Source organism: Ciconia boyciana, chromosome 1 (genome assembly GCF_034638445.1).
Source record: "Ciconia boyciana chromosome 1, ASM3463844v1, whole genome shotgun sequence".
NCBI classification, from domain to species: domain Eukaryota; kingdom Metazoa; phylum Chordata; class Aves; order Ciconiiformes; family Ciconiidae; genus Ciconia; species Ciconia boyciana.
This window is the reverse complement of record NC_132934.1, coordinates 57,078,854-57,105,690: the sequence shown is the minus strand read 5'-3', so window position 1 is coordinate 57,105,690 and position 26,837 is coordinate 57,078,854. Positions and strand designations below refer to the sequence as shown.

General features: G+C 51.5%; 2 protein-coding genes across 11 annotated transcripts in view; one reads left to right on the top strand and one right to left on the bottom strand.

The window, feature by feature from the left end:
* The window catches only part of SGSM3 (small G protein signaling modulator 3), a 31,025-nt gene extending 24,853 nt beyond the window's left edge, over positions 1–6,172 (top strand). For all 6 annotated transcript variants that reach the window (XM_072868547.1, XM_072868570.1, XM_072868586.1 and 3 more), the window contains 7 exons: positions 1,177–1,329; positions 1,429–1,499; positions 1,850–1,898; positions 2,231–2,316; positions 2,685–2,807; positions 4,455–4,515; positions 4,922–6,172. In XM_072868547.1, the coding sequence (XP_072724648.1) occupies positions 1,177–1,329; positions 1,429–1,499; positions 1,850–1,898; positions 2,231–2,316; positions 2,685–2,807; positions 4,455–4,515; positions 4,922–5,005 (627 nt within the window). In that variant the 3' untranslated portion in view covers positions 5,006–6,172. The remainder of the gene's footprint in view (positions 1–1,176; positions 1,330–1,428; positions 1,500–1,849; positions 1,899–2,230; positions 2,317–2,684; positions 2,808–4,454; positions 4,516–4,921) is intronic.
* A 907-nt stretch (positions 6,173–7,079) lies between these two features.
* Positions 7,080–26,837, bottom strand: part of MRTFA (myocardin related transcription factor A) — a 102,538-nt gene continuing 82,780 nt past the window's right edge. For 4 of the 5 annotated variants that reach the window (XM_072868506.1, XM_072868498.1, XM_072868532.1 and 1 more), the window contains 13 exons: positions 25,714–25,769; positions 24,052–24,127; positions 23,212–23,373; positions 21,591–21,766; positions 20,964–21,119; positions 20,199–20,452; positions 19,675–19,846; positions 18,266–19,381; positions 16,966–17,097; positions 15,696–15,860; positions 14,621–14,794; positions 14,139–14,199; positions 7,080–11,119 (listed from right to left, as the gene is read on the bottom strand). In XM_072868506.1, the coding sequence (XP_072724607.1) occupies positions 10,620–11,119; positions 14,139–14,199; positions 14,621–14,794; positions 15,696–15,860; positions 16,966–17,097; positions 18,266–19,381; positions 19,675–19,846; positions 20,199–20,452; positions 20,964–21,119; positions 21,591–21,766; positions 23,212–23,373; positions 24,052–24,127; positions 25,714–25,769 (3,200 nt within the window). In that variant the 3' untranslated portion in view covers positions 7,080–10,619. The remainder of the gene's footprint in view (positions 11,120–14,138; positions 14,200–14,620; positions 14,795–15,695; positions 15,861–16,965; positions 17,098–18,265; positions 19,382–19,674; positions 19,847–20,198; positions 20,453–20,963; positions 21,120–21,590; positions 21,767–23,211; positions 23,374–24,051; positions 24,128–25,713; positions 25,770–26,837) is intronic. The other variant, XM_072868523.1, reaches the window with a different exon arrangement.

Below are 26,837 nucleotides of genomic sequence, written 5' to 3'. Positions count from 1 at the left end.
TGGCTATTGAGCGCTTAGTGATGTGATCAGGCAGCTTTCTCAACTTCCTGATGCTGACCAAGTGGAGAATGAGGGCCCCAGGGGGCTGCAGGGGGTAGCCGAATGTGATGCCTGGGCTTGCAAGGCCCCTAGAGATGAGCTTTGGGAAAGCTGAGAAAGCAGCAGGCAGGTACGCAGCAGGATCCTGGGGGCAGTGTTTCTGCCTGCTCCCTGCTACCTGTGCTCTCTTCCTCCTTTGAGGCTGTGCCTGTGGGTCCTGCTCATGCTTTGTGGTCACCACAGTGTGTTCTCCCAGAGCAGCTGTGCCCAAGGAGGCACTCTGTCTCAGTTCCTCTCACAACCGGCAGTGGTGAAATGCCACCTATTTAGAGCAGATACCTCAATATGGCCCCAAGGCTGGGGTAACGGATAGGAGACAAATGTCATCAGCTGTTGGCCTACGCAATTTGCAGGGGAAGTGGAGAAGGCCCTGTTCTCCCTCTCCTCCTCAGCATTTGGAGAGTGAGGAAGGGCTCAAAGGCTGACCTGAGACCCCAAGAGAAACCCCTAGAGAGATATCACTGTTGACATCTCACTTGCTTCCTCACCCCCTTCTCAGGGCTGATTCCTTAGATGCAGATCACCTGTGTATAAACAGACCCTGTACTGCTGAGTAGTTCCCCTCCCAACTGTGGAAACAGAGAGGGTCCCACTCATCCTAATTATGGAATATCCTTCACCCAGAAACAGCGTTTTTGGGTGATACCTCGGAGTGGTGTACCAGCTGACCTGGGAATTCCCATCTACGCCCATTTGCCTTGACTTTTAGCAGCTTAGAGAGTCCCAGAGACCCTCAGTGCAAGTCCTTCTCCTTACCTTAGCTCAGTCAGCATCACACCAAACCACTGGAGTTCCTACATGCTGAACGCTGCCAGGGTGGTGCTGGGGTCACAAGAGTGGTCTCCTGGGCAGCACCTAGGCACAAAGGTCCTGGTGTCCCAGCAAATTGCAGGGGAGTAGCACGGAACATGGTGCCTTATGCAAGAGCCAGCAAGAGCGTAAGGGGTTATGGGAGGGGGGGCTGGTGGGCACCTGGGAGTGGAAGAGGTGTGTGCAGAGAAGCTGTAGGTGAATGGACCACCGCCATGCTCTGCCCCCTCGCCAGTATGCTGAGAGCTGGCTCTTCATGTTCCTCAGTACTCCATCGCTGGAGATGACTCAGTCACAGAAGGGGTGACGGACTTGGTGCGAGGGACACTGTGTCCAGCCTTGAAGTCCATATTTGAACATGGATTGAAGAAGCCATCTCTGCTGGGGGGGCCCTGTCATCCCTGGCTGTTCATTGAAGAGGTGAGGTGTCTCAATTCCCTTTGTGGGGCAGTGTTGCCAGAGCGCTGGGGTGAGGGGGCTGTAGGGCAGAACGTACTGACTGTCCCTCTGCCTTACTAGGCTGCAAGCCGGGAAGTGGAACGGGACTTTGACTCTGTGTATTCTCGTCTTGTGCTCTGCAAGACTTACAGGTAAGGCCACTTTATTCACACGAAGCGTCTGGGTCTGTGCCCTGCTCCTGTGTGCTCATCAAACTGCTGCTGCTCTCCACCTTGGGAAGGGGCATGGTCTGTCTCATCATCCTGTTGGTGTGGTGTCAGCAGGCTGCTATGGCCATGCTGACTTGGGGCTGGCGGTGGCTTTTGCCCCTTTCCTCGCACTCCTGTGTTTGCTTCTGGGGCTGTATCTTGCTCTCTCATGGCTGCAGGATCTCCTGTGGGCTCAGCAGCAGCAAGGGAGCTGTTGAGGTATGGAGGGGAAAGGCCCGCTTGTGCCTGGGGTGGCTCTGGAGCTAGCTAGGTCTCTGCTGTGATCTTTGCAGGCTTGATGAAGATGGCAAAGTCCTCACTCCAGAGGAGCTGCTTTATCGGGTGAGTGCTGCCCCCAGCCCAGCCAGAGCCCAGCTCCTAATGTAGGGAAGTTTCCCATGGAGGCTGCTGGACGCTGATGCCCTTCTCCAGGGACATGCTCGAGAGTCTCCCAGACCTTCCCTGATGGGAAGGAGTAGAGACATCAGGTGCCTGGGGAAAGGCAGAAAGTGAAGCCATTGAGAAGGCTCAGCCCCTCTCATGCTAGCAGGTGGCACTGGATGAGGGTGGGGAGCTCTGGGGAGGGGAGCATTTGGCTGTGTTGCTGAAATGGCTGCCCAGCCCAGCCTAAGGCTAAGCTGAGAAGGCAGTAACCACATCTTCCCATCCTGCAGGCAGTTCAGGCTGTGAACATGACGCACGATGCTGCACATGCACAGATGGATGTGAAGCTTCGTTCCCTCATCTGTGTTGGACTCAAGTGAGTCATCTGGTCCTGATACCCCTGGCTCGGGGGGGATGAGGAACTTGGGAGGGGGCAGAGCGGGCTCAAGCGTAGCAGTTGTTTCAATCTACCTTAGGCCGCAGGGTCTTTTTCTCCCTCTCACTGCAGCCACTGAGTGGGACCTGCTCCTTTCTTGTTCATCATGCTGGCCTGGCTCCTGGCTGGAAGAAGTAGCTCTCATTGCATGGAGCGGCTCATACAAGTTTACTGGGTTATCCTGTTCCCACTGGGGACAGGACTGTGGGCTGGGGTCAAGGCTTGGGCTTAAAATAGACTATCCCAAAGGGATGGGGCTTCTTTCCCTGGCCTCAGCCAAGTAACATGCCTCCGCCTCATTGCTACAGCGAGCAGGTGCTGCATTTGTGGCTAGAGGTGCTGTGCTCAAGCCTGCAGACTGTGGAGAAGTGGTTCCATCCCTGGTCGTTCCTGCGCAGTCCTGGCTGGGTGCAGATCAAATGTGAGCTGAGGTGAGTCTGTCTCCATGGGCCTTGCTAGGGTCTGGAGTGGATTTCCTCCTCCCCTGCAGGAGGTGGCCTTCGGTATGGCTGGCTCTGGACCCGCTCCAGTGAGTAGCAGTGTGGGCTGCCCAGATATCCCCACTGCAGAGATTTCCTTCTGTGTGCTGAGGCAGCAGCAACTGTCTAGACAGTTTAATGCGATGCACTGTGCTTGCCTGATCAAGAGCAGAGCTTGGCTCCTGGGAAGCTGTTGTGACAAGCAGGCAGCCTCTGCCTGCCAGCAACCTCCTGCTGTGCCCTGAACCTACTCTGATGGTGCCTTTTCCAACCCCTGCTCTCCAGGTCCTCTGCCAGCCACCATGAGTCCAAGCAGGGAACGGGGAATGTGCTAGGGAGACGGTCTGGCTGTCGCTGGCCGGGAAGGAGTCACTCACCGGCCGACTCCTGGTTAAGTGAGGGAGCCGTGTCAGGGGCTGAAAGCAGCTGAGCTCACACAAAGCACATCACTTGGAGCCCAGGGCACACATCCATACTGCGTGCTCCTGGCCCTCCTGCACTCTGCAAAGCCACATCCAGTCCCAGGGAGCCGCAGAGCAAACCTCCCCGCCACCACCACCACCACTCCAGCCCTGCTTCTGTCCTGCGGGAACTGGCTTTTGTCTGCACCACCCGGTTGCCTCTGGGCCCCAGTTGGGAGCATTTGTAGCCAGAAGTAGGCCTGGGTGTACGCATCTCGGGGTGCCCTATTCTCCTTGTGCTGCTGCTGAATGGGAGGGAGTCCCCTCCACCTCTGTGCTACCATGTCCCATGGCTGCTTTCTCGCAGCATGGGGGCAGTGCTACTTCAGCACAGCCGAAGGACTAAGTGGGACTGGTTCATGGCTGCACCCAGGTTTGTGTGGAGCAGGAGCAGAGGCTTATGCCATATTTCTCCCAGCCAGCTTCCTGTGGAGGGCCTCGCCTCCGTCACTGCTGCAGGAGTTGGAGGGGACCCCCACATAGGAGTTTCCCCTGTGCCTGAAGGACTGATGAGCTTGTTGCCAGGAGGTCTGAGCTGTGCATCCCTGTCCTAGGGACAGAGTTGAGGCTGGGCTTGCAGCCCCTGCTTAGAGCCGGGTCCAGCAGGGGAGCTCCTCATGCCATCCCTGTGTGGCACTTGTGCATGGGTGTCGGGACACTTCTCTTACTCCAGGGAGAGAGAGGAAGGGGTGCAGAAACTCTGAGGTGCTACTGGCAGGAGTCTGCTTTCTGGAGAGGAACCTGCAACCCCCCCATTGCCAGCCGCATGCAGTCCTCAGCCACGTGTGTCTGTGGTCTAAGCAGAGCCTGGGGCTGTCTGTGCCTCCCTGCGCTGCTGTGTCATGGCTCTGTAGGGGTTGCACTTGAGTCACATCTTCAAGCTTCTCTTTCCAGCCTGGGCCTGGCAGGATGTGAAGCCCAAAGAGGAGGGGGGAACAGGGGATGGATGGCTGGTGCTGCCCTTTCAACACCAACAAACAAGGAATTTCATCCTTGTAAGCTTAGTGGTGTGTCAGGGCAAGCTGAGGAGCCGGTGCAATTGTGGTTCTGGGGGCAGCAGTTGGGGGCACAGGCTGGGAGTGTGATCTGGGGGGGGGGGGGTGTATGTGTGTGTTATCATCACTCTCTTCCATTGCAGAGTCCTCTGCAAATTCGCCTTCAGCCTCTCTCAGGACTGGGAGCTGCCAATAAAGAGGGAGGTGAGTAGGTGGCATCTCTCATTCTCTCTCTCAGCTACAGGCTTCGCTTACCGCCTCCCTCTCCCAGCTTTGTGCTCCAGCGCATCCTCTGCATCCTCTTGAGCCGGCACCAGAGGCTGTGGATGCGGCCACTTTCCCTGCCAGGGCAGGCTGTGCGTGGGAGCTGTGTGGCAGCGCTGGCTGCTCCTGCCCAGCTGGGGCAGAGGGAAATGGCAGGCCCCTCCCTTCCCCGGTGCTCTCCAAACCACAGGGCCTCTCGCTGCTTCAGCTGCGCGGAGGTGGGAAGTGCAAAGGGCCGCTCTGTGTGGGTGCCGGAGACCTCGGCGTGCTTGGGCTCTGCCCGCAGACACGGTCTCCCCTTTTCTGGGTGTGGTGCGCTGACCCGGGTCTCTGTGTCATCCTGCAGGAGAAGGAGAAGAAGCCACTGAAGGAAGGGGTGCAGGACATGCTCGTGAAGCACCATCTCTTCAGCTGGGACATAGATGGGTGACCCCCACCCCGCCCCATCCTGGGGAACCTTCTCAATGGCGTACACTCCTCTCCCCCACCCCCATTATGTCTCACCCCCTGCCCTCCCCCACCCCACCCACTTGTATCTGTGACAAAATCCCCCTCTGGGGGGCTGCCAGGCCACCTGGGACAGATGGCAGCAGCGCCGAGAGGCCGAGCTGCAGACCCGAGGGAGGTGATGGTCGAGGGTGATGCTGCAAAGGGACAAGTGTGTTCTGGCCACCAAAACAAGTGCCCCCGCCCAGCCTTCCCCATCTCTGCCACCCCCATCTTCTGCTTGCCTCAGCCCTGCCTCCCCCCAGTGCCTGGGGGAGCAGCCTGGCCCGGAGCCCCTCGTGTGCTGCCCCATGAGCCAGCAGCTGCATGGGTGTGTGAGCGTGTCTGCTGCTGTAGCTGTGGGGAAGAGACAGCCCTTGCGGGGTGGCTTTGATCCATGAGAGCTGGTGCCGTTGGCAGGTGGCACTGCGGGTGCAAGTGGAATTGGGCTGGTGAGAGACTATCGCTGTACGGGAGCAGGGACAGCACATCCCCCCGTGCCAGCCAAGGGCTCGCCTCTGTTGGGGAGAGGGATGGCAAACCCTGAAGCACTTGGACAAGTTCCTCTGGCCTGGAGCTGGGGCTGAGAAGGGGGAACCGGCATCAGCCTCATCCCACCTCCCTGGCACTGGTGTGTGGGGGCGTTGACAAGAGGTGCCCAACTGCACTGGCCTGTTACCACTGTAACAGCCTTAGGGGATGGGCCTTGTCTCCTCTGGGAGCAGACAAAAACCACCTCTCCCCTAAACAAGAGTGTTTCATGCTGTCATTTTAGTCTCTAGATGATTTTTACTGTTAACCAAAAAGCTGTAAATTAACTCCAGGAACGTGTATATTTTGGCACCGTTGTAGCTCAGGACGAGGTTCAGGTTGGAGCTGGCTCAGGGAGACTGACTCGTCCTCCTCGCCCTGCGGTGGCAGCAGGGACGCAGGTCAGGAGTGGAGAATTGCTGCTTTGTGGTGGTGGCTCTGGATATGGAGTCTGTGACTTTCTACTGAAAGCGCTTGTCTGTGAGCACAAACTACTCATGAAATGACACTAGATTCTTACTTTCCTTTATTCGGTGGGTTTGTAAATAAACTGCATCTTGGGAGAGTGCTGGGCTTTGGCTTTGTTTTTTGACAGGGTCAGGACTGGTTTTAATTCTTAATTTCTGCCAATTGATAATTATGACCCCGTTTCTGCACTGGCTCCTGCTAGCGTCAAGCTGAGGTCTCTGCTCAGCGTACGCTGGCACCCTGGGGGCTCCTCACACTGCCCTGGCCTCAGACCAGGCCACAAGGCCAGGTAGCGGCTGGGGCAGGAGCAGTTGTGCTGCCCGCAGTGGCAGCCCTGCCTTGCCTCTCTGCCGCCAGCTCTCCCTGAAGCAGAGCTCCGCAGCAGAGCCCCAGGAGGCCCTGACAAGCAAGAAATACTCAAAATGAAGGGATGTAGGGACCCTGCAGGGGGAGGAGCAAAGCAAAGGGAGAGGGGCTGGCAGAGAACAGGGCTGGGTGGTGGTGGACAACAGTGTTGTCTGCACATTGACGAGCTTCTCCAGAAGAAGCAGGTGGCGTCTCTTCTGCAAAGTGGGACGGTATCAGGGCACGGGCCCTGGGAGAACTGTGTTCAGAAGCCCAAGCTCATGGTAGAGTGGAAGTCGCAGCGTATTTACTGGTGTGAAAATCAGTGCTTTCAGTCAAAGTAATTCCAGTTTGGCATGTGGCTGAGGAAGGCTGCAGTATCACCTCACCACTGTAACAGCTGGGGTCCAGACCAGCCTATTGGGCTGTGGGAGGCTGTAAAAGTTGCCTGTGCTTCTCCTACGGTAAGACCTATTTCTGGTTGCAGGGTAGGTAATTTCCATACACAGAGGGAATCTCCCTGCAGCTGAGAAGGGATGAGGCACCACCACTCAAGCTTCTTTTTTTTCAGGTTTGAGAAAGACCCAGAGGGATCACTCACCCTTAGCTGGAAAAGGTAGAGTGGCCCCAAGCCCTCCCACCAGCATCGCAGAGAAGTTTTTTGAGCACACAGCTGTTTGGAATTTTTTTAATAAAATGGATTTTTTTTTTTTTCAAATATTTGTAACTGAAAAAATAATTCAATTTAAAGATCCATTCTCTCCCCCATTAACTTGTCACTTTTATCCTTTTCCAGTTGAATACTTGCTCTGGATCTGATGCCCCAACACCATCGTCTCAGATGGTGCTGATCACCCCTTGCCGTTCGCTGCATAGTGGAAGGGAGAGTGCGTGCTAGTCAAATACACATTACAAACAAGTAGTGGTTACAGCAGAAAGATTCAGGATTACATTCAAGGTAGAGGCAGAACGTCAGACTTCATTTTTCCCAATGGGTGCAAAAATGTACGTCCAGGGGAATACCTCTTCCAACAAAGAACTATTGAACTATTATTCAAACAAATAATAGTAAGAAAGCAGAGAACTGGGCTAGCCTGCTCTGGGCACGGCTTGGGGACAAGACTTTCTAATATTTCCTGGGATGAGGCACCATTGTCCCCGCTGCCCCCAGGCACAGCTCGCTCTCCTGGCAGAGGGGCTCTGGCAGGTTAGCTGGCTTCCTCAGGAGGTGAGGCTCATGGTTCTGTATTGCTTGGGCTCCTTGAGGGCTCTTAAGCCCATCAGCCAATTTCAAGTATGTTGGGCAAAGCTAGGGTAATTAAATTTCTACAATGTTTCACAAGTGATGGTGGATGGGTAAAGATGAAAGGGAGCAGCTGTGAGCTCAGCCTTTCAACAGCAACCCTGGGGAAGGCCTAAATCAGTAACAGGCATTGGCACCTCTCTGCCAACAAAGAGTGGGGTACGTGGCCCAGTGCGAGGACCCATGACTGGGTCAGGCCAGGACTGCAGGTGGAGTGCTCCCACCTTCTTCTAGGAGCTCATTGCACTTCAGTAATTTCATTCTTTATTTACTGGTTGCATCTTTGTAATTATTTGTACAAAAGAAAACAGACAGCTGTTTTTTTTGTGGGGGCTTACTGCTCCCTGTGGGCTAAAAGAAGCTGATTTTGCTTGAGTTTGACAAACAGGCAGCCTCACTTTTTCCCCTTAGCATTTGAAAGATGCTCCCACCCCCCCCACATAGTTTCCTCCTAAGAAACCATTTGCCTCCTGTGCCCACCTGGTCCCAGGGGCTGGGCAGCTGCCCTGGGGGGAGCTGCTGGGAGCTCTGCAAGGCAACTGCTAATGCACTTGCTGCTCCCAGTGAGCACCAGGGCTGCACCAGGAGAGAAGTGGGGGTGGGGGGGTGAAGGGGGTGTCCACCAGTCCCAGTTATTCTGATTTTTAGGACATGACGCTGTAGCTTGGGCAACAGAAAGCGGGGGGGGGGGGGGAGGGCGGGCATCCTCTCACTCCAACCCGGACACTGAGGGAGGCAGATAAGAGGCTCTGACTTGCTTACAAATGGGTGGGGGAAGAAAAGGGGGCAGAAAGGAAGGAAGCTGCCAGCAGGCTCCCCCTGCAAATGATTAAGAAAGTGGCTCCCCATGCAGTTTACAAGCAAATAGGGCTCAGGAAAGCAGGAGTTTCTCCCAGCTGCAAAACAGGCATGGCCCCACCTGGCTGCCAGTTCAGTGGCTGATAGAGAGCACGTCGTGCAGGGCTGGCACTCACCTGCCCCAGCACAGAGCAGAGGTACCCACACCCCTGCAGCAAGGCCTCCCCCTGAGAAGAGCACCAGGTACCAAAGAGGCAGGGGAGCAGCATGTGCCCACCCGCACCTACCCCTCCCCAGCAGGCAGCACTGCAGCCTGGCGTGGGGGGGGTAAGATGGGGACAGCATCCTCAAGGAGCTATTAAAAGGATGGCAGTTCATCCTTCCATTGCCTGAGCAGGGTCAGCACCTTAGTCCATACGATCAAAAGCCACTGCCTCCCCCACCTCCCCCAGCCCAAGCAGCCCAGACCTAGCTCAGGGCCAAAGCAGGGATAGCTGCGTGGGGAGGCGGCCGCGTGGGGCACAGCTCGGCTATGTCTCAACTGGTAAATATGGTGGTGAGTTACTACTAACAAACACAGGAATTTAAAAGTGACAGGAGTAACAGAGAGCGAGCGCGCCTCAGGCCTGGGTTTGCAACACAAAACCCTGCACAAGGAATAGCATTGCCATGGCTCTGGGGGCTTGGGGTACCCATCGCCCACTCGTCAGCAGCTGCTACCCCGAGGCACCAGCCCGGCGCCCTACCTGGCAGAAGCTGTCTGGACACAGGGCAGCAGCTCACAGTAAGCAGCCATTTGCTTTTGCCTTTTACCCATGGGCCTGGAGGGAAGGCAGCACAGAGGTCAGCTGCCCATTTCTTGCTTTCAGGCTCCCACGTCTCCCCAGAAAGAGGCCCTCACAGTCGCACTACTGAGCGAGGACCTGTACTGTGCCACACAACGCCTGGTTTGCAGTGTCGCTTCCCCTTCCTTGCCTGTTGGGTCTGACATCCTCAGCTGCTTCTTTCCACTGGGGCACCTGCTACAGGGAGGCAACAGCACAGCTGAAGGCAGGAGACAGATTGCACATGGCCCCTAATGATATGTTGCTCATTGCTAGCTGTGCCCCTCACACGGTCCCCAGGACACACAGACACTTTCTTGTCCCTAACCCCCAACACAGGCTGACTGCCTTGCTCACCGGGGATGTCACAAGTGCTGTGGAAGCTGGGGGGAGAGGGGGTGTGCCTGAAGGCTGGACTCCAGGCACAGCCAGAGGTCTGGGGCAGCAAAGGACAGATTTAACATATAAGGACCTGGATTTTAGCACCTTAAAAATCTGTTTTGCAGCCCAAAGCGAGTGAAGCAAGCAGGCAGGCCTCTGCCAAGCTCAGCAATATTTGGGAAACCAGCTTAGACGTTACCAGGTTGGTGGGGAACCCTGGTTCCCTTTGGCTACACTTGGAAAAGGTGTCTGTTCTGCCCAGCTCCTCACAGCCCTGGGGCAGACCAGACCCTCCCCTGACAGACAGCAGGTGGTGCAGAGCCCAGACAGCACTCCCACATTTGCATCCTGCTCCAGAGGTAGAATCCCCTTCTGCAACCGTTAAACCGACCATGTCGGGGCAGCACAACACCCTTTATTTGCCAATCCCAGCAAGGCGCAGGGTGCTGCTTCTGGAAACGGCTCAGGCCCAGTCATGCTCTGTCCCGCTGCGAGACGTTAGGCAGCGTTCTGCCCCATGCACTGCCATCGCTGCTCCTGCCTGGAGGAAAAGGGGCTGCCGGCTCCGTTCTCACCCGAGCTCGGTCAGGCTGCACTGAGGGGGCAGGAGGCCACCAGCCCCAGAGCTCCTGCAGCCTCTTTTTCCCCCCCAGCAGCCGTTCTCCCTGCCCTGGCCTGCTGCCCAGGCAGCAGTGACTCAAGCAGCAGGCCTGCCTTTGCCACCACTGCTGGCTTCGTGCAGGAAGGACACTGTTGGGGGAGGAGTACAAATACTAGGAGCTTGGGTTTTTTTCTTGGGGTTTGGTTTTGTGGGGGTTTTTTTTTGTTTTTTTTTGGTTGACTGGCCTCTTCCCCCCTGCATGCCTGTGCCCTCCCACTCCCATTCCCTTCAGTCTCTGCTCACAGAGTTACAAGCAAGAATCCCAGTGCAGCTGCAGATCATGTCCATCAAGGAAGTCTGTGGAAAAGAGGCTGGGAGTTGCAGTGTTAAGGGGAGCCAGGCTCATGACGGGCCCCCCCGGCAGCTCCAACCAGTCCATGCTGTCCAAGTTAGCCTCAGCCAGATCCAGGGCTATGCCCCCGGACGGCTCGTGAGCAAAGTGCAATTCCGAGGTGTCCATAGGTGAAGGCGGGTGGTCCAGGATGGCCGAGCTGCTCAGCATCTCACTGTGGAGGTCATCAATCAGGGACAGGGGCTCCGGCCCATCGTGGCCTGCTGTCAGCAGCGGGAGGCCGGTGCTGCTCTCCAGGAAGTCCTCCAGCCGGCCGACGGGCACCGGCTGCCCCAAGGACACTGGCACCGCCAGCTCTGAGGATTGGTGGCTGCTGGGCGGTGAGGAGCAGGCTGGGGCCACGGGTGGTTCTTTCCCAGCTGGGGACGACTGATCCTTGAAGTCAGCAGAGATCTCTGTACAGGGAACAACCGGACAAGCCAGGGTGAGGCAGAGCTTGGCCGAACACTGGAAGGATCCCTCCCACCCACCAGGGCAACAGGCACCCCCCAGACTGAGCCATCACTGACCACCAATTGGGATAAGGAAGCTCACCCTGTGCCCACACTTGGCTTGCTATGGTGTGCTGGTTTTGGCTGGAATAATTTTCTTCAGAGTAGCTAGTGTGGGGCTATGTTTTGGATTTGTGCTGGAAACAGTGTTGATAATTCAGGGATGTTTTAGTTACTGCTGAGCAGTGCTTACGCAGAGTCAAGGCCTTTTCTGCTTCTCACACCACCCCACCAGTGAGTAGGCTGGGGGTGCACAAGAAGCTGGGAGGGGACACAGCTGGGACAGCTGACCCCAAATGACCAAAGGCATATTCCATACCACATGATGTCATGCTCAGCATATAAAGCCGGGGAAGAAGAAGGAAGGGGGGGGACATTCGGAGTGATGGCGTTTGTCTTCCCAAGTAACCATTACGCACGATGGAGCCCTGCTTTCCTGGGGATGGCTGAACACCTGCCTGCCCATGGGAAGCAGTGAATGAATTTCTTGTTTTGCTTTGCTTGCTTGCGTGGCTTTTGTTTTACCTATTAAACTGTCTTTATCTCAACCCACGAGTTTTCTCACTTTAACCCTTCCGATTCTCTCCCCCATCCCATCGGGGTAGGGGGGAGCAGCTGTGTGGTGCTTAGTTGCCAGCTGGGGTTAAACCACCCAGCGTGGGGCACAAAGGGTTCAAGATAACGACAGATTTGATTGGAATGTGCTAGATCGAATTTATAGCTGTAATTGCTGTTTAGCTATTAATTGGCAGGCTTCTGTGCTTGCCATGGGGCTTGTTTGCCTTACTGTATATTAGAGTGTAGTGCTCATTAGTGGCTGCTTTTTGCCTTCACTGCTTGCTGTACTGCTTATCAGCTTACTCGGCTGTGCCTGGGAACATTTTGATAACAGCAATGGTGATGCACCTGGGCTGGCAGAGGGCCAGGGCATTGCTGCTGTTTCTGTGCTGCTGTACGGGACAGGCTGGAACTCCAGTGTGAACTCGAGTCGAAGGGACTGTGACCTGTGGATGAGTCCACGTGGGAGCAGGACACCCTGCAGCATCTGTGGCTGTGGATAAGCCCATGCCAGAGCAGGTACATCTCAAAGCGTCTGTGGCCATGGTTACGTCTGTGCCACAGCAGGTACGCTTCTGAAGGAATTGTGGCCCAAGGATAAGTCCATGCTGGAGAAGGTACACCTTGAAGCAACTGTGGCTGAGGATAAGTCCATGCTGCAGCAGTTACACCCTGAAGCATCAGTGGCTGTGCATGAGGTCATGCTGGAGCACCTCAAAGCATGTGGCCATGGATAAGCCCACGACAAAGCAGGTACACCCCCAGAGGGACTGCAGCCATGGGTAAGGCCATGTTGGAGCAGGTTTACTTCTGAAGGGACTGTGGCTGTGGGTAAAGCCACGCTGGAGCAGGTCTGTCTCTGAAGGCATTGTGGCCCATGGAGAAGGCCATGCTGGAACAGGTGCACCTCGAAGCAACTGTGGCTGTGGATAAGTCTATGCCGCAGCAGGTATACCCCTGGAGAGACTGTGGCTCATAGATAAGGCTCCACTTGGAGCAGGTACTCCCCTAAGGACTGCTGTCTGTGGATAAGTCCAAGCCAGAGCAGGGGCAAGGGGAGGAGTTCACTGCAATGTTAAACCCGATGGTCTGGTCCAAAGAGACCAGGGGTGGAGATTGTAATGGAAATACCTTTAAATTGCTGTAACCTGGGATTTGAGCTGCATGTTATAGGAATTACTATAGCAGGAACCACCTGAACCAATGGAGGACAAGTCTTAAAAGAAGCAGTGCAAGTGCAGCAGTGACCTGACCTGAGCTGGCTTTGGTGGTAACTCACTCCATGCAACACACCACCTCTCCTGTCCTGAGTGACCACCATAACAGATGGAGCCCAAAGTCATGGACTAAATTAACTCAGTGGACATTTTACAGACATTTCACAGGGGTGGTCCATAGACTACGGGAATTACATCTGTGTATTATATCAAAGGATGGGAAGGAGGGTGGTGGCTAATGAGAATGTATTGGATAGTGTGGGACCTGAGCATGATGTAAATGGTATGAAATAAGGGGTGGCGAATGTGCTCGTTTTGGCTGGGACAGTTAATTTTCTTCAGAGTAGCTAGTGTGGGGCTGTGTTTTGGATTTGTGCTGGAAACAGTGTTGATAATTCAGGGATGTTTTAGTTACTGCTGAGCGGTGCTTACGCAGAGTCAAGGCCTTTTCTGCTTCTCACACCACCCCACCAGTGAGTAGGCTGGGGGTGCACAAGAAGCTGGGAGGGGACACAGCTGGGACAGCTGACCCCAAATGACCAAAGGCATATTCCATACCACATGATGTCATGATCAGCATATAAAGCTGGGGGAAGAAGGAGGAAGGGGGGGACGTTCGGAGTGATGGCGTTTGTCTTCCCAAGTAACCGTTACGTGTGATGGAGCCCTGCTTTCCTGGGGATGGCTGGACACCTGCCTGCCCATGGGAAGCAGTGAATTTCTTGTTTTGCTTTGCTTGCTTGCGTGGCTTTTGCTTTACCTATTAAACTGTCTTTATCTCAACCCACGAGTTTTCTCACTTTTCTGATTCTCTCCCCCATCCCATGGCAGGGGGGAGTGAGCGAGCAGCTGTGTGGTGCTTAGTTGCCAGCTGGGGTTAAACCACAACATATGGGGAGTTTTCAGCCACCTCTGGGGAATTCAAGCTCTGTCAGGTATTGCATAAGGGATGTGCCCAGATCTGATGCAGCAGATCCACCAAGAAGCTTTGTATCATATTAATGCTTGACTGACATCTCCCTTCGTGCCTTAATGACTACTGCCTACGCTAAAGGCACTGCCAGGGATGCAGGAGCAAAGACCTGCATGCTCTATAATCCCCGGGCTCAAATCCAAAGACTATGGAAATGCTGGCTTTGTCTCCTTACCTCCACTTTCGATGAGAATGTCAAACAGGTCGTCCATCTGCTGGCTGGAACAGCCATTCTCCTGGGGAGAGAGAGTGCAGGATTAGCTTCCTATTTACCAGGGGAGCTTCCACCTCCAGCAACACCCTTGGCTGCTGGCTCTCCTCCCTTGCCCCCGGGACAGGGCTGTTACGTAGCAAGAATGGGCACACAAAGGCATGGCACCAGAATCCTCTGTAACCCCAGGCTGTTACTGGATGGGAAGGTATAGTCAGCAACTGCTGTACTAACACTCACCAGGCAGTGAGTGGTTTGGGATCTCTACCTGTGGTTTAGGGTCAGCCCCAAACCCTCCAGAAGTAATTCAGCTAGGAAGGCGCAGTTAGAAAGGGACATTATATCTCCATTCTCTATTACTGGCCCAGATCAGGAATCTAAGCAGATTTACCATGGCAACTTTTCACCTGCTCTCCAAGGAAAACAGGGAGAAGAATTGCTCTCACCTGGGCCTTTGGCTGTTGCTTCATGGCCTCTTCATACCCTGGTGGCTCTTTCATTGGGACTGAGGGAACAGGGAGAGGAGGTGGAGGAGTTCCAAAAAGCGACGTGTGCTGCTGCTGCTCCAGGTCCATCTGGGATGGGGAAGGGGCAGCAGGAGAGCCGGGCTGCGATGAGGGCTGTTTAGAACAAAGGCAGGAGGAGTGATCAGGGGAAAGCCCAGATCAACTCCTGTCTCACAGCTGCTTTTAGAGACCATCTCCCCCTCTCTTGGTGAGTGCTGCACAGAGGTCTGCACTGCTATGCTCCCAGCAGCCTGGCTTCTTCTGTGTACTCTGTGCACTGTGCCCTGGCTGCAGGGGAGGAAGACAGATTTCCCCTCCTACTCACAGCTGGAAATCTTTTACTGATTTTTCTAACGCTAAAGCAACCACACCACAAACCGCCACGGGGCTGCTCCTGGATGGGGAGAGCCTCATCTCTCCAAGTGGGGGATTCCTCTAGCACTTTGGAGAGAGAGGGCACGTCCCTTGCTGTGTTCAGCCTGCTCTGAGCAATATACCCAGGACCTGTCTTTTATCCATCTCCCTCTGCAGTGCCTGCTGTGGGGACACAATCCAGCTTCACTAGCAGCAAGTTTCACAGCCTGATGGTGGGCAGAGAGCACCAGAGCACTCAGCAGCACCAGAGACCTCCAAAGGAAACCCCAAGTGTTGCAGGAAGTGGTGCTCGTGACTCAGCTTTACCAGATGAATCAGCACACAACTGCCCATAAGAAAAGTTAAAATGTGGATCAGGTCTTTGCCTCTACAGCAGTTATGCGTGATCCACACTGAAGCTTGCTCCCCTGGAGCAGTGGTCCCCAGGCGGTAACTGAATGCCAGTTCCAACACTTGTACGTGTTGATGCTCTTCCCCACCCTGTTTTCCCTGGAATGCTGTTCATCTGTTCTGTGGCCTGCAGATAGAGCAGCGACCCCAGGCCACGGCCAGCAGAGCTGCTCTGAGGTCTGCTCTCTCCCTGAGAGGGGCTGGAAGCTGGCGTTGTGGCACAGGCCACTGGAATGTGCTGGGAGGGTACCTTTTTTGACACACTGGGTGGGCCGGCTTTGCCAGGAGCACCACTTTTCAGGGACCGTTTCTGGAAACCGTTGGGGAAGAAGGGCTGCAGGTTTGGAGGTGCTGAGAGAGATAATATGGTGTGGGGCAGCTGCCCCGTGACCACTTGCAGACCTGCCTTCTGACCCTACAGGGAGGCAAAAGGATTAGGAAAGTCACTACAGATGCCTCCACAGCACACGAGCTATGGCAGTCTGAGGGAAAAGGTACCTTCATTTACCTTCTGCATTTCCTCAAAGGTCTCAAAGCAAATGAAGGCACTGACCCTTTGCAAACTGGATATCCCACTCTGACTACACTAGAAATGACTCCTGATTTCATATCCTTTCCACATCTGACCCAGAAGTGATCCTCCAAGCTCTAAAAACTCTTCATAATCTTTCTGTAACTTATCTTAATTACATGTTAGAGAGAGAGCTAAGTCATCCCTGATGTGGGCTAGAAAGGGAGGAGATGCACAGCAGAGCCTCTTTACAGCCATCACCTGGAGAAGGGGTAAAGCCAGAGGTGCTCTCTTTCCTGAAGTGGCATTGCACTTCACGAAGAGATGATTAACAGGTATGCTCAAGGCACAGGAATGGAAATTACAGCATGTTCATCAGTACCAGAGAGTAAAAGGTCACATCCTTTTGCCCCTCTCAGAGCTCCCACGCCACCTGCAGTAGCAGACATACTACCCACACCACCCTCTCGCCACGCAGTAGCCACCTTTTCAGTTCAGCAGCACTCCTTCAAGAATCTGGGACACCATTGTGAACCAATATGTGAACCCACTCTGGCCTCTCATCGTTTTTAACTGGTAAGACAATGCTTGTTTAAAACACCAGCTGGTATTCTATCCAGATGTGGAACCAAAGGGCAGAAGCTAGTAAACTGTAGCTCTTTGCTGTAAAGCCTCCACATCACTTCCAAGCGTGCCCATAGGGGAAGACCTCATGGACATTTAGTGCTCCTGAAACTTCATGCCTGATGGGCTGTCCATCATAGCTAGTTCAGCAGGAGGCAGGGGAATGGAGAGGCTATGCCAGGCACTCCTTCTGCTGCCACATTCAAGCTGAAAACCAAACACTCTGTGCAGCTGCAAGCTGTGGCAGAAGCCGCTGTGAGATCTCACTTGCTGTGATGATGGTCTCTGACCAGGATTGTGCATGTGTCCCCTTCCCACCGCTGCTACAAACCCCGGCAGCAGGCAAAGAAAAACAAGGAAGAAAAGTGAGCAGGCAGCGAGCTACCTTTCTGACAGATTGGTTTAGTCCTCTCGGCTGCTGCTGCTGCTTCTGCTGCTGCGTGGGCTGCTGAGGGGTGCTTGCAGGTAGCTGACATAGTGGTTGGCTGGAAGTTTTAGCGGGTGATGATTGTACTCTCTGAAAAGAAAAGGGTATCCGTGAGAAGCTATTCCCCAGATGCATCATGGAGCAAGGCTTGTGTTTCTTAAGGGATTTATGAAGTTTGTTTTTCCCCATTCTTTATTCTTTAGGAAATTCAGTCAATCATTCTGTTTCAGCAAGCAGAGAGATCAGATTGGAGTGGGATTCAGAGTCCTAAAAGAGGAGGTACTACCACTCTAAATCACTAGGCTATCCATGACATCCTTCAAGGGCTGGCAGACCTGACACAGGACCTTCTGGAGCAGCAGCTGGAGTTCAGGTGAGATACCCTGGGATATCAAGGGTGACACCGGACACTGATATTTAGACAGCTGACTTGCATCTCACCTGCTACGCAGCAAATGCAGCCTGCTCAGTGCCTGCCCCGATAGTAGATACTGCCACTTGCTCTGCAGAAGGTGCAAGAAATGTGGCAGCAGAGAATGAAAATCTTCTCTGATGCCACAGAAGATGCTGGGGTTTGACTTATGCCATAAAAGCTGGGCATATTTATCCCTTCCTGGAAGAAACACTCAGAACACTTCTGTTAAGTGCTGAGCTCATACCAACAGGGGAACAGTAGATCATCTCTGATGAAAGACGCTGCTAACGCTGAAATACTGACACGCATTAAAACAAAGAGCAGTCAAAAAGCAAAAAGTCTGCTCCCAGCATCTGATTTCAGCTCTTGGTAGACAAGGTGACCTATCTATCACTCAACTACAATCTCTCTAATAAAGGACAAGAGGTGAAATACACCCTGCTTTTTTTAATACCACAGGCATAGTTGTTCTTCCAAAAAGTAGTGAAATGTGGCAGCAAACCCTTGTCCACCAAGCCTGAGTTCCTGCCTGACAAAAGGCAGAACCATGTGTTTGGAAGAATGCTGAACAGCCTGTGATGCACATAGTCAGTCGTGCATTGCTGTATACAGTTCATCATTGTCAAATGCCAGTCTTTTTGCTGAAGATCTGCTTACGCTGCTCTGTTTTACAAAGCCATGAACTACCAGCCATCGTAGCAAGCAACTCAGCCATTTTAGTATTTACTACATTGAATTCCCACTGCATTAAGTCATCCTATGGTAACCTGAACCACAGGAGCGGGAAGAGGGAGAGAGGAACCCAACTGCCTGCAGCAGGGATGTGATCTAACTCTTGCCTACCTGCAAGGCTGGGCAGCTACTCCCTGCCTTCCCGTGGGGCGAGAGGCCCTGCCTCTCGGTGCTCTGCTTGGTCACGGTGAGGACGATGTGGGTCCCTGTGGAGTCGGTGATGAGGGTGGGGGGAGGGGTGCCCTTGATGAGGTCACTCAGGGCGCTCCCTTGCTGGCCAAGGAAAAGCCGCGGGCTGTGGGACTGGCACGGCGGCTCTGCTTCCGCGGCTGGCACCTCCTGCTTCACCATCACGGCTTTCTTTGGCACTGGGCTTGGATTCGAAGTGTCCATTTGGCTAGCGGTTGGTGCAGGGCTGAATTGGTCTGTTTGGCCACTAGATTGCTTTGCAGACTGGCAACTTAGGAAACCGTTTTCACTCTTGACCTGGGTGCCAAATGCTGGTGGGTTGGAGGCAAGGGCTGTTCCTTCTCCCACAGCCGCTGGGGCGGGTAGTGACTGCTGAGAGCGCTTCTCCTGCTCTAGCTGTAGTCTAAGCATCTCAACCAGCTGCTGCTTCTGCTTCAGCATGCGGGTGAGTTCCTCGATCTGCTTGTCCTTCTCCTGCAGCATCTGGTCTTTGTCCCTAACTTCTGCATCTCTGCTGTAACCGGTGCTGCACTGCTCCGACCTGGGTGCTGCATTCACGCTGCACGAGGCAGACTTGGAGCTTTCTTCCTTCACCAGGAACTGCACTGGAGATGCCTGCAAGGTGAGCTGGGTCAGGGGTGAAGTCACCATCTCTCCAAAGGTGTCTCCGGTGGCCGAGTTCTCGTCCCCTGTGCTCATTTGCGAGCGCTCAGAAGGAGTTGGAGAAACAGGAGGAGTCGAGCCTGTGCTGCCAAACTTCATCACGCCACCACCGGTGACTGTGGCCACAACTACTTCTGCTGGTGCAATGCCAGTGGTGACCAGGGCTGGCCCTGTGCTCAGCCTGGCAGCTGGGAAGGCTACCACCACTTCAGCAGCTTTTGGGAGGATGGCTGCTGTGCTGGGCTTGGGAGTGGGGGTTGTTTGGCCGGTTGCACCGTTCTGCTCTTGGTAAGCTCTGAGACGCTCAATCAGGTCCGTTTTTGTGCCCGAGACAGGCAAGGCCCTCAACTTCAGTTCTTGCTTCAGCTCTGCTACCTGATATGGGGGGAAAAAAAAAAAGAGGGCAACATTAAGAGAACATACACTTTAACCGGAACAACTATTAACAGCTACCAGAGCCATGGGTAAGGACTAAAGGACTAAACTGACCCTCCTGCAGGCCAACAAACCTGCACCTCAGGTACAGACTGCAGGGTAGCAATGCCAGCTGCTATCACTAACTCCTGTCAGTCCACCTCAGCCCCGCTCTGTGGCAGCAACATCATTCAGTACTGCCCTCTCCACTGACAATGGCAAAAAAGGGCTGTGCGGTTTCACAAGACATTTACCTTCATCTCATCTAGGTTGGCAGGGAGAGGGCCAGGCTTGCCCACTGCAGCATTACTGTTTTGTCGCATCAGCCCACTGGAACCAGAGGATACTGAAGATGCACTGCTGACTGTGGCAGAGAGATTGCGTACAGCAGGGGCACTGGTACCACTCTGCTGCTCTCCTGGAGGCCTTCAGGGAAAGAAAAAACATAGGCATCAAAACCAAGGTGAAAGGCACTGGAGGCCCTCCGTGTCAACAATCATATGCGTTCAGAAACATCTGGGTCATTAGTGCCACCCTAGACATTAATGCACACCAGTGCCTTTGACTATATCCATGCCCCTTACCCGGCCAACCAACTCACTTCAGCTGCTTTTGTCTGATTCATCTAACACTGGCCCTTTTTGCCGCCTGCTGTAACTTAACGAGATTGAGTGCATTACACCCAACCAGCACACCTCACACCCAGAACACAACGCCTTTGATAACAGTACTGGGGAAGCAAGTGCCTCCTGAGAGAGCTGCCATTTAGGACCCATACTTTGGTGGAGCTGGCAGGATGGTCTGATAGTTGTAGTGCTGCTGCTGCTGCTGGTTGAGGATCTGAAGCTGGAGAAAGAGCTGCTGCTGCTGCAGTATTTTGGCATAGGATGAATCCATGGGAGGAGCTCCCTTGTCCTGCTTTTGGTCCGGGGGAATATACTGATGATATTTAAGCTTCTTGACTTTCGGCTTCAACTCCTTGGCTTTTTTACTGCGCTGAGACTTCTCACTAGCAGACTTGGGCTGGCTTTGCTATTTAGAAGAAAAGGAGGAAGCAAATAAGAATGGGAACACTGAAATAACATAACAACCCATGTAAACCAGAACACACACTGGGATTTTCATTTCAAAATTCTCCAGATTTAACCTCAGGGTCTTTCCATGCTTCTCTAACTCAGGCAACAGTATAGTCACAGCACCCACAGCAGCTTACACTGCACCATAACGCAGGTCATCTTTCCCAGCACATCAGAAAGGTCTTCACTTGCTCATCCAGTGCAGACTCACTGTCTCTAATTATGGATAATGCTGATTGTTTCAAAACATTTCACATCAGCACCCATTTTACAGAAGGTGAATACATCACAGAACAGAAAAAACTATTAAATATGTTACAACTAGTGTCAGAAGATGACACTAGTGAGAAATAAGCTTTCCTTCCTTTGCATCTGTTAATACAATACTTCAACTCCAAACCTTCTTCAGAGTAACCATCTTATCTTCCTTCGGACTACAACAATGAAGAAATCAGCCAAAATAATACCTTAATGAGTGTTGGTGGGGGCTTGGCAGCAGTAAGAGCCGCTCCATTGGTAAGACTAGGAGGCAGAAGAGGTGGAGGTGGCAGAGGCGGGGGTGGCTGTTCAGGTAGGAAAAGTGTTTCACTGGAGTCTGCGCTGATCTGCAATTGGGATGTACCCTGCAGGGACAGAAAAAGCCATAATGAATACATGTACGAGGAGGGAAACAGTTTAAGAGAGTGCAGGAAGTGTCCACTTACAAGGAAGCAGCACAGGTTTCAAGTCATTAGTTAGATTCCTTTAACCCACTGCTTCAGCTGTCCCTGAGAAGCAGCACAACTTCTTAGGGCAGAAAAGGAATCAAAATCCCACACCTGTATCTCCCAGCTTTGCCTGCCAGTATCAGTCACACACCGACACAGGCTGTATCACCAAGTAATGACTGCCCCCCTTCGCCACATGGCACCACTACGGGGACTTCTGAATAACCCGAGGACTTCAGTAACACCATGCAGAGCTAAGACCCCTTGTGAAATCTCACAGACTATACCTTTTAAGGATCCCTCGGTCTCACTTTTTAGGATGCTCTGCCACAAATCAGCAGTAGCTGTGAAGCTCCAGGACACTGCAGGAGGCCACCACGTTCTCACCTGAGCTAGTGATGTGCCAGTGGTGCTAGGGAGAGGCTCACAAATCCGGGAGTCCATAGGCGATGGGACAGACCCCTGGGACTCATGGCTGGCTGGCTGTTCTGGGGAGAGGGCATCACTGCTGTCCTCATCAAAGGAGGAATTGTCTGCAACCTTTGGGTAGTTCACCTGTCCAACTAGAAACACAAACATCAACTGTGGTCTTTAAAGTGGAATAAGAAATTATTTCACTTGACACTAGATGTTTCACAAAGATAATAAGGCATGGAGAGAGCTGAGTCTGAGTTGTGCTTAAAGCACCAACTAAAAATGAGAGAACAGAGCCCAAACTGCATCAGTTTTAAGTGTTTACATTCATCTCTGCTATCAGTAGAATAAAATGATGCAGACTAGGGTGACCCATTTCCCTTGGTTCTTAGCCAGACAAGATCAGGAAGTATAACAAGAGCTACTTAACTCTGCCCAAACCTAGATCTGTGGCATGGCTTATTTGATTATCATTTGGCACTAAAGGAGGAGGAGGTTAGACAGTGTAAGGTTGAGTCCTGGTTTCTTTGGTGTTCATCCTATGTGGTGGAAGGTAGAATCCCTCCTCAAGACAGTATCCCAAATTGTCCTCTTGTCTTATAAGCAACGAGGGCTATGGATTAAGTGGTGGCCCTGACTGCTACTAGCATTTCTGTCTATCTGCGTGTCCAGTACATAATTCACTTGAGTGTACATCTGTAATGCACTGATGTTTTTTAGATTACATTATCTCAAATTAATCCTGGTAAGCAGGAAAATACTATCATTTACAACAAACATAAAAGCAACAGAAATCCAGAGAGATGTCAAAGTCAGAAGGAAGCCACATCTCTAATGCTCCAGTTCACAAGTTCACTTTTTCTCTTCCTCAACCACTTCTTGTGCAATAGTGAAGGCAGGCTCTCCCACAACACTGTCCTTTTCCTTTTTCATGAAAAGTATTCCATCTTGCTCACAGTTGTGTCCCATTTGTCTTTAAAGTAGCTATGCGTGTTTGAGGGGATGAATAACCACAGACGTACACAGACTGCTCAGTCTGGGGAGACGGGAAAGAGCACTGCTGAGGCAGTGGGAAGGCTATTCCTCAGCATTCCTTTCAGCCCTTGGAATGGCACTGGCATGATTTACATCTGTTCTGGTTTATTTTTAAAGAGGTTGAATCCTCTGAAGTTTTTAAGTTCACAGACAGCTTTTGTTTCATCACACCTGTTTATATTCTGTCTCCTCTCCCTGATCCGAGTAAGTCAGTGGGTTCTCCCTGACCAAGGTTGCTGACATGTTATACTGAGAGAGGGATTTTTGAGGAGAGAATCTAGGGAATGCAATCTTCAACAGTCTTTCAAGTCTTTAGGGTATGCAGTTGCTTTCACGTTATTCTGGAATGTCCATACTCCCTTTAATTTAATGTCACTGTAGCACTATCTGGGCCAGAGGGAGTTCTACTTTTCAGAATCCTTGGGGCTGAAAGACTGTGATTCTGAGACAGGAAAACAAGACCAACCATGGGATTGCACTCCCTTAGACAGGCAGGTGAACTGATAGGAAATCACAGCCACCTATGGGAAATGCCCTCAACATCCTCCTCTGGCCTTACCTATAATGGCTTCCTTCAGGCTTGATTCCACAGGCAAGATGTTCTTCTCCACCAGCTCCATGGGACCTGGCCTCTGCGCTATCTTCTCATTGAGGTCATCTGCCAGTCTGGCTCTCTTTAGCTTCAGCTGCTTTGCCTGCAAGGAGGGTTCAGCTGAGGTCTCTGTTCAGGGGAAAGTAAATAAAATGGCATCAATCCAGCAATGGTCAACCTATGCACTTCAGCAGTATTTTACTTCTATTCAGAAATGTAACTGTAGATAACAGTAGGTAACTGTACAGAAAAATAGTTGCAGATAACAATAGATAACTATGCACTATAAAGAGATTATAGATATTATGAATATTTAAATTATAAAGATAACTACAGTAGCCCTTGTGACTCTAGAATAGGATAAATTCACTGTTCTCAAACTGATGTCATCCAATTCTCATTCATCATTTCCCTTTCAGTTGTGTCCAAAGATGTGGTACTCAGCAGCAGTATAGTACTCCCTCTCTGAAACTGAGGTGCTTACTAATTAGATCAAATCTGCCTCACTCCCTCTTGGATATTTTACAGTGTCTTCCCTTGGTAGAAGAGCAATCCATGGTCATTCCATTTCATTGTTGCTCAGCTGCACAAAACTGCACAATTTTGAGTTCACATAACAGATTCTTCTGAGAATCTCCATGCAAGCAGAGTTGAATCCCTCTCAAGAAATCATGCAACAGGCATGATCTTCTGCCTGCTCCCAACTGAAAGAAAGACTTGGGGGTCAGAGGCAAAATAGAAAGCTGTTAAATAAGTAATTACAATAAAGTTTATTGTTGATGTTCTCCTATTTGGCATGTGCCATACCTTCCAGAATGTGCATCCTAACCAGCTCTGATCTCTCTGGCCGGGACCGGATTTTCCGTTTCAGATAGTCCTCTGTCTGCAGCAAAAACAGACAAGCAAGAAACAATTTCAGTTGATCAGACAGAGGAGTGAGGTAATCTTGGACAGCACAAACAAGAGAAAGAACCATCTTTAGTTGTTAGTGAGATCTAAATAAACACAGAACAGAGAAGGGGCATATCTTCTGTCCCAGAGCACCCAGAGAATGAGCTTATTCTAAAGATGACCTTCTACTGTACATCACCTCAGTATAGGATTGCCCTGCTGCCCCACAGAACAGAAACTGGAAAGGACTTCCTCAAGAGCTGAAGCCGTCTTTTCCCCTTTTATGTAACACCACTAACTTGTGTCAGGGTGAAATTCAAGACATTCCTTTTTACATTACAGATAGATGCACTGGTTCCATTGTTCACAGCAAATACTTTCATATACTGCTGGCATTCGGGGCTTACTTGTGGTTTGGGCATACTCTTTTATTTGTTTAAAGATATGTTATTTGTTAAGATAAAGACCCCATGGACCCCCTTGTCAGGCAGAACCTAAATGCTATGTCAAGACCCATTTAATTTCCAGAACTGCTTTTAGCTCTGTCTTTGGAGAATGCACTACAGAGCAATGTACAGAGATGACCCTGTCCAGGCCACACACGTTACCCTTTACACAGCCAGATCGGAATCTGGGAGCAGTGGGTAACAGACTGGTAAGTACTGGCCATCAGAATGGGCCTTCAGAGAAAATAAATATTAAAGTAAATCACAAAACTGCACCATACTTGCTCAATTGCCCATACCAAAATATTAACTTAATAAGAAGGTTTTAGGAAAAAAGAGGAGGAAGAAGCAAAAGCCTTTGGGACACTGGTCTTAATGCAAAGTCCACTGTTCCAATCCTTCCACAGTTTAAACTGCTAACACTCCCTTACAGGTTTTAATCACAGCTGTTATTTTTTCACTTATGTTGCTTTCACTTTTAAAACAAAACATAACAGGTTTTATTCCCCTGTAGGCTAATCAGAAAAAAAACTATCCCCAGAGGCCTTTTGAGGAACAGAAATCATCAAGAAACCCCCCAGTTAGCAAAGGTGCTGCATGAAGTGTGACGCCTGGCTTCCTCTTTCTATAGAGCCATAAGTCTGTGTGATTTCAGTGTTACAAGATTTGGGGGGCGATCCTCTCTACTAAATTTTCAATTTCTAATGTCCTAGATGAACAAGTGCATGTGCAGGTAACAGAAAAACCATATGCTTTCCTCAAAGGTGGAACTGAGCTCCACATGATAGGAGCATTTAAGGGCAAAACAGACATCATAAAAATAAAAATGTAAAGTATATGGACAGTGGGGAAGAAGAATATTAGTGACTTCCAGAGAGAAGACGCCAGGGGAAATCCAGGCACCATATTCAATGGTTTTTAGGCAGGACTAGTTCACCAAGTGTTCACCACCACCACATACAAGCTAAAGAACACCCCATACAATACATCTCTGACTGCATAGCACTGTATTACATCCAGAATATGAACGATTTGCTTCTGCATCTCATTAACAGCTACAGGATGCCCAAAACATAAGACATACTACTCCTGACTTCCCCAAAAGAGCATTAAAGAGCATATTGCATCTTACCCTGGCCCGCTCCAAACTCCTTCTTTGTTCATGAAATGCAGCTGGACTTTTCAGAGCTGTTGAGAGAAAAACATTTAGAGAATGAATTAGAATGATGGAAGTTCTCTCACTGCACGTCCCTTCAGGCCAACTAAGTTAACAAATACGCCACAGCAACTGCCTCCTGCATCTTTCAACACACTGGACCAGATCTCCAGCTGGTATAAAGCGATGCAAATTGACATACTCCATTTGACAGCACAGGAGCTACAGGAGCTGACCTGGACTTTTTGTGGGCTACTGAAGAAAGTAATATGGGCTATACTTCTAGTTGAACTAACCACTGTTCACAAAGTTGGGTCCAGGAACATGAGTCAAAAACAGCCCCCCAACAAATGCCTTTTACAAGCTTCAACATGGAGTAAAATATCCAGGACCCTTAAGTAAGGGAATGGCACTGAAACACTGAAGAGATACATGAAATGGTTGGAAGGATGGGGGAGGATCCTAATGAACTGTAAATCCTCTTTACTACCTTTTAATGTCAAAGGAAGCTGCAAGTCTTTCCTTAATCTGCACCTGTGTTTTGCATACATGCAAGGGCCGGTTACAAATTCTGCAGGTCCACAGGACATATATATTGCTCCATGTAAGAGAAACTATCGTGAAAACAGGAACACTTGGACAGGAAAGTACATCTGTCTCTTGACAGAAAACCAAGACTTGAGGAATTAACAGCAGCTCTCCATATAACAGACCTCCTCGCCCCCTCAGGCCCAGTATAAACCCAGAGCCAAAATGGATCATGTTTTAAGAAACCGATCCTCTGCTGTCCAGGACCGTACTAACCCTGGAGGAATCTCTCACTCTGCCTGGCTCCTCTGGAGCACACAAAGCTCACGTCCCACAGTAAAACCGGAGAAAGAGGGTAACATTAGTTCTAACTCAGCAACGGTAAGTGTCACTAGCTCCTCACAGTTTTCCCGAATCCACAAATAGCTTGTTTTTTAAAACAATCACATTGTGGCTTGTATTCAGTACTAGCTGAATGGAACGTAAGAATTTCTCGTCATATTTCTGAAATACTCATATTTAAAACTGCCTGGTGAAGTTCCTAAATCACCATCAAGCTAAACAGCAAAGTT